The 6905-nt window shown below is 41.6% G+C and overlaps 1 protein-coding gene across 1 annotated transcript; it reads right to left on the bottom strand.

Moving 5' to 3' along the window:
• Nucleotides 1-811: 811 nt before the first annotated feature.
• On the bottom strand, nucleotides 812-6534 carry cotl1 (coactosin-like F actin binding protein 1). Its single transcript, XM_021596222.3, has 4 exons — nucleotides 6240-6534; nucleotides 5701-5783; nucleotides 2010-2167; nucleotides 812-1832 (listed from the first exon to the last, which is right to left on the bottom strand). The coding sequence occupies exons 1-4, from the start codon at nucleotides 6314-6316 to the stop codon at nucleotides 1722-1724; spliced, it is 429 nt and encodes a 142-aa protein (XP_021451897.1). The 5' UTR covers nucleotides 6317-6534; the 3' UTR covers nucleotides 812-1721.
• Nucleotides 6535-6905: the final 371 nt, after the last annotated feature.

The raw sequence follows: 6905 nt of genomic DNA, 5'->3' as shown, positions 1-6905 counted from the left end.
AAACAGAAGTGGTGACCGTGACAACGCATGCTACTCCCATAAGTCCCAAGAGACAGTGGGCGTCGTTCGAGCGGATCACTTTTGTCAAGTTGGTGACCGCCTTTCAAAGTGTGTTGCATTATGGGGATCAGAATTGTCCGACTTGTTGATTGCATGAACTTAACAAAAATCATGTCATTAAAGGTCATGAAGTTTTGACTGCAAGTTTCTACACTTGCTCTTCACCAACTTCATTCTGCAGTATCGCCTGCATTGTGGGAGGCTCTATTGTCCACCGATCATTGGGTATTTTGGTTTGACCCACGCAAACGTGACCAAAGACGTGACTGAAACAGGAACCAACTTCGCTGAAATGCATGTATATAGTGAATATGTACAAATGAATGTGATATTTAAGGCTCTCTCGCCAATTAATTGTACAACATTATTTACAGTGTGTGATATGGGGGTTGAAGACATGTATATTTCAACATTATAAAGAACAACTTTTATAAACAATGGCACCACTGCCATGTTGGAAAACCACACCAGTGTCTGACTTTCAGCTGTAGCAGATGCACCTCCCCCGACTTCACTCCTCAAATTTGTCTACAGTCGGTTGCTTTCACTTTACCACTCAAACGAGCCCAGTTACTATGTGTACTCTGGACTACTTTAGCACAATGCCAAGAGCCTCCATTACATCACTGTCCCCCCCCCCTGAGTCTCACCACCACCTCAAAACTAATTTACCCTTATTCTCACATCACCCAAAGAGCTCTCCTGTCCATGTAAATGAGAGCTTTAGACACAAACAAAGAGACCAGCGAGCTTGAAAAAACATTTTTTTATTCTGAAATGATTGATCATGTGCCCAAGTTCAGTTTTTAAAAGTCTCCTCAAATCTCCTAGATAAATTTGCTCTCAATAATAAATCAAAGGTTATAGAAAATAAAAGTAATCTTTAAAAAAAAACATTCCTTTTTGGAGTTTAATCCAAATAAAAAGAGAGGCTACACTAGAGAAATGGCTGCTCCTGGGTTGGGCTAACTGAAAGTGCTATACAGCCCTGTCCCATTGGTTTGTGGGCCATAGGCAAATCATAGTCTCACCCCCATGAGTGGAGGATAGCCAATCACAGTGTAGTGTCCACAAACACACACACCTCCCATGATGCCCCTCTCTCCATGGGAGATTAAGGCAGTTAACACAGTGGGGTATACGTTGGGGGTGGATTGGGAGATGAGAAAAGCTGGGCAGGAAAGACCTCTATTGCCAAGGATGCATGTTTGGACTACAACCACAGAAGAATACAGTAAAAGCACGATGATGACAAGTCAAATCAGATAGAGGCCCTTGCCCTTGTTCTGACAAACAGTACAGTAATGTGTCTTTTCCAGTTGTAACATACACAGCCCCCCAGATTGAGAGAGTTCGTAACGTTGCTCTGCAGCTGAGATGATAGTGAGATGATGCACAGTACAGTAGATAATCATCCATGACCGTACAGGTGAGAGGGCTGAGGATAGGACTATAGCCATATATATGTCTGAGTGTGTCTCAACATGCTTTTTTGTGAGAGTGTGTGTGTTGCTGTGTGTTAATGTGTGTACCTGTGTGTAAGTGTTTGTACATGTGTGTGTGTATATATATCCCCCTCTCTCCCTCATCCAGGCATGAATACCCCTCCCTCCCCCAAAAGGTAGCAGCCGCTCCCCTGCCCCGCCCTGGTGGACTCTCCTCTACTCTCCCTGGGCGTCATAGTTGGCCCCACCCGCCTTCTTCAGCTCGGTGCGAATGTAGTCCTCCTCCAGCTCACGAGGATCACTGATCATGAACTCCTTGGCAAAGTTCTGCAGGAGACAAACAGAGGAGGAATTTAAGAGAAAAAGTGTTGAAAAAAGATAGACAAACGGAAGGTAAATTTGTATAATTTATTTGCCATTTAATGTACTGTATTTTAACAGAACATTAATATTTGATATTTGTAAAGGAATCATGTGAGTATGTGTGAGAACAGAGTCCCTAACCTGGACAATGTCTTTCACCAATGTCTTGTCAGTGCTGATCTTGGCACGCTGCAGGCCGCTCACGTTTTCCCCTATCCAGGTGATGAGGGTGAACTTGGCACGCTTGCTCATGGCGTCACCCGTCGTGATCCGCACAAAGCCAAAGAGACGCACATCATCTGATAGAGAAAGAGAGTCAGAGAGTCAGAAATTAGACTGACCATCAGACAAGCAGAAACATGCAGAGAGGCTGAGGACACCATTTCCATTCCCAGCTGCCTCATGACAGGTAATTAATTACAGTATAGTTGTTAGAGAAATGGATTTGTCTCCATGTCCATGTTGGCAAGGCCTGATTCCTGTGTACTGTGAGTTGATTGAGCTTTGTGAGAGTGTTTCTATGCTGCTGTAAGAAGTATGAATGGCTTGTTATGGTGACACTACCGTGGCCATGCACCAAATCCAAAAGTGTGATGAATCGGTGAGTACAAGAGACAGGAGAAGGTATTCAGGTCAACAGACTAAATAAAAAGGAGGGAGGGAGGCAGTGATTCTGGGTTCACTCTTTCACACTCTGTCTCTCTCACACAAACACATCACATGTTAGCCCTACATCACCAGCTGCATTGTCTTGGAATAGAGATGTTTTTTTCTGTATAGTCCAACACACCAAATATGTGCCAAATCAGTTCCCTAAATAGATTATAGTAAAGGTAATAACACATTTATGGCATGATTCTGCTCTGGTCTGGGCCCTGGCTCTTCCTTACCATTAATAATGCCCCATTGGTTCCCTCTGTACTAGAGGTTGACCAATTAATCGGAATGGCCGACAATCGGAAATCTGTATTTTTGGACAACGGTTTTGCCGATTTTAAACTTTTTATTTTATTTTTAACACCTTTATTTAATCTTTATTTAACTAGGCAAGTCAGTTAAGAACACATTCTTATTTTCAATGACGGCCTAGGAACGGTAGGTTAACTGCCTTGTTCAGGGGCAGAACGACAGATTTTCACCTTGTCAGCTCGGGGGATCCAATCTTGCAACCTTACAGTTAACAAGTCCAACGCAATAACGACCTGCCTCTTGTTGCACTCCACAAGGAGACTGCCTGTTACGCGAATGCAGTAAGCCAAAGTAAGTTGCTAGCTAGCATTAAACTATCTTATAAAAAACAATCAATCACTCATAATCACTAGTTAACTACACATGGTTGATGATATTACTAGATATTATCTAGCCTGCGTTGCGTATAATCTGACTGAGCATACAAACATCTAAGTATCTGACTGAGCAGTGGTAGGCAGAAGCAGGCACGTAAACATTCATTCAAACAGCACTTTAGTGCGTTTTGCCAGCAGCTCTTCGTTGTGCGTCAAGCATTGCGCTGTTTATGACTTCAAGCCTATCAACTCCTGAGATGAGGCTGGTGTAACCGAAGTGAAATGGCTGGCTAGTTAGCGCGCGCTAATAGCGTTTCAAACGTCACTCGCTCGGAGCGTGTGGTTGTTTCCCTTGCTCTGCATGGGTAACGCTGCTTCGAGGGTGGCTGTTGTCGTTGTGTTTCTGGTTCGAGCCCAGGGAGGAGCGAGGAGAGGGCCGGAAGCTATACTGTTACACTGGCAATACTAAAGTGCCTATAAGATCATCCAATAGTCAAAGGTTAATGAAATACAAATGGTATAGAGGGAAATAGTCCTATAATTCCTATAATAACTACAACCTAAAACTTCTTACCTGGGAATATTGAAGACTCATGTTAAAAGGAACCACCATATGTTCTCATGTTCTGAGCAAGGAACTTAAAAGTGGCACATATTGCACTTTTACTTTCTTCTCACACTTTGCTTTTGCATTATTTAAACCAAATTGAACATGTTTCATTATTTATTTGAAGCTAAATTGATTTTATTTATGTATTATTTTAAGTTAAAATAAGTGTTCATTCAGTATTGTTGTAATTTTCATTATTACAAATATATAGATATATATTTTTTTAATCGGACGATTAATCGGTATCGGCTTTTTGGTCCTTCAATAATCGGTATCGGCGTTGAAAAATCATAGTCGTTCGACCTCTACTCTGTACTGATCGGTACCATCTCAGCGTGATATCTGTGTTTACCTGTGCCTTGCTGATAGAGATTTTCCTGGCAGAGCTTCACAAGCAGCATACATCTAAAGGCTTTTGTTGTGCATGAACAATAATCAGTGTTCAAACTGTTATCAGCATGGTTACAAAGGCCATTGTTAGTTTCAACACCTACCCTGCATGTCCCCTACATGTCACATGACTTTCCACCAGACCATACACAGGTTTATGCTGTTTCTCTGTATAACAAACCACAATTGGATGTTTCTAGCACTTAAATTCTTAAAAAAGGTCAGATTTTTTGTGCTTATTTCTATATTTTTCACATTGTGGCAGACAAGTAATGAATAAGCATATACCACATTTGAAAGAAAACACAAATTGTGCTAACTCCTGAGTATCAAGCCTGACCTCCCCTGTTGAAAACGTTCTGGTTTGTCTTACTAATATCTCTTCCCTCTCTAAGCCATTCATCTAGTTTCTAGTGCCCAGAAAACTGCTGCACTACTGAAACTATGATGATGTAGCAAAAAGACAAATATAATGCTTTAGTTTAGCCCTTTAATTGATAAGAAATACAGATGTTTATTTTAGCACACTATGTCTATCTAAACAACAGATGCAATTACTGAGCCTTCCCATATAAGTATCCACTACTTTTGACTGCAACAGTCTGTGGCCCTCAAATACAGGATGAGACTTTCACAGTTTCTGTTAAAGCAGACTCATCAGAATGTATGAAACTTCTTATACAGTAGGATTAGGGCAACAATATTCACTGGGCAAAGACAAGGTTCAAAGTGAGGAGAGACAATGGTAGTATGGGACAGCCAGAGGTACTATTTGGGTAGTTAGTATAGCAATACATCAGTTCTCCTATTTAAAAAGGGTAATACATCGGTAATAGGCCTAGATCGTAATAAATCCGAATTACATCATTGGAATGCATGCCCTGAAACATAAATAAACCGGAGCAGCCTACAGCCATACAGGCGCACCAGCGCTGGAGTATATACCCGCCACGCCCTACACTCCATATCTAATTAGGGTGGTGAGAGAGTGTCAGGAAAGGGTGCTGATAGGGTGGTGACAGCATGATTTGCTTACTAGGGGTGGGCACATTTATATTATGTCCTACATAGTGGGATAAAGACCCTGCGCTGCGCACAAGAAACAGTGGACACACTTTCAATGTTACTAATATTATAAGGCTTTATATTTCACACTTTTTAAGAACCCAGAAAGGCCTACTTCCGTATGAAGTCACGAGACTGATAGGCTATTAAATGGTCACTGGGTCGCAGTACTTCTGGATTAAGTAGCCTACCGACGGCCAATAGACAGAGTTTAATAAAAATTATTGCTCTGGTAGGCTACAGAGCGTCACAAATCGGAAGTTCCTTCAAACGCTGAAGGTCTACTTCTTTACAAGCAACACCATTTCAGATAATATAAGTTTCCAACAACTCAATGAGCCCTACTGATTAACATGGCAACAAGTCGTAAAGATGTGCGTGGTCTATAGATTATTACAGCGCTGTTGCCATTACGCAGAACCATTGCGGCCAATTTGAAATAACCGCATAAACGCAAAAATGAATGAAATCCCGGCCTTACCTGTGCACTGACTCTTGAATTCTTCATAATCAGTCCCCTGGCCCGCCGGCACAATCATATGACCCTCATATTTAAACGCGGCCCTAAAAAAACATAAAAGGCACAGTAAACGAATGAATTAAAATGCACTAACCTTACAGTCATCTCAAATGGAGTATTCAGACCCTGTCTGTCAATAAAATCGGTAATAATCCATGACCGTCTACTCCACTAATGCATTTCCACGTCCATCATCCGACATCTATCGGATGGGATTACAATGTATCTATCTAGTCGAGACCAGGCTGCATAGGCTATTCATTCAAAAACCGGTGTCAAATGAGGGGCAGACTTGTCAGGTTTTGTGTCAACATATACGTGTCATTACCACTGTATTTTCTTGGATAGGCTAAATAAATGAAACACTGGATGAATGAATGAGAAGTGCGCAGTTTGATTATTCATCCATTGTTATTGATTTTATAAATATATTTTTAGGATGCTCTGTAAAATATCAGATTCCCACAATTGCCTATGCCCAACAAATTCACCACACTCACCAGTTTATCTCTGTGTTATCGTCTCTGACGAGGTTATAAGCTTCCCTGCAAGCCTCTTTATCGATTCGTGTTGCCATTTTGGATGGACGCAAATGGACAGTAGAAATGAGAACGCAGAACAGATATGCTACCGGTAGTCGAAGTGAAAAAGCGAGGCGAAAAGAAAAATGAAAAAGGAGCAGAACGAGAGTTATACAATAGAGACACCTCTAGTCTGAAATCACTAGCCCCTATTGAGCAGTCGAGTCTGTGCTATTACACGAGGAGCGCGCTGAGCAGGGTGTATCTTTTCTCAATTATCTGAGAAAGAGACTCTTTCCACGACTCGATTCATTTCCTATAGCCAGTTTATGGGCGTTGGTGATGTTTGTCAATCAGGTTGCCGTACTAGTGCGGCGAAGTCCCCAGACGCAGTATTCACCTCCCAATGGTTAACTGAGGTATTCGGTTAAATTAAATCCACCCTTTTTCTATTGTTGCCGTTTTACTGCGCTATCGTGCCACCTTGTGGTCTGTCAATGTGATCGATGCTGGAGAACAATAGCCCGCAGCAAACAGTTTCCCAACCAATAACCTCAGTGTCATTATAGCCGAGAGACAATTAAACATTGATATAAATTAATAAACCATGGAAAGTATAACTAGAAAACACAGAGATTTAGGTCA

Source organism: Oncorhynchus mykiss, chromosome 1 (assembly GCF_057628025.1).
Source record: "Oncorhynchus mykiss isolate SJ-2025 chromosome 1, ASM5762802v1, whole genome shotgun sequence".
Lineage (NCBI taxonomy): Eukaryota > Metazoa > Chordata > Actinopteri > Salmoniformes > Salmonidae > Oncorhynchus > Oncorhynchus mykiss.
The sequence above is the reverse complement of the archived record's forward strand: the minus strand, read 5'-3'. Positions and strand labels throughout refer to the sequence as shown.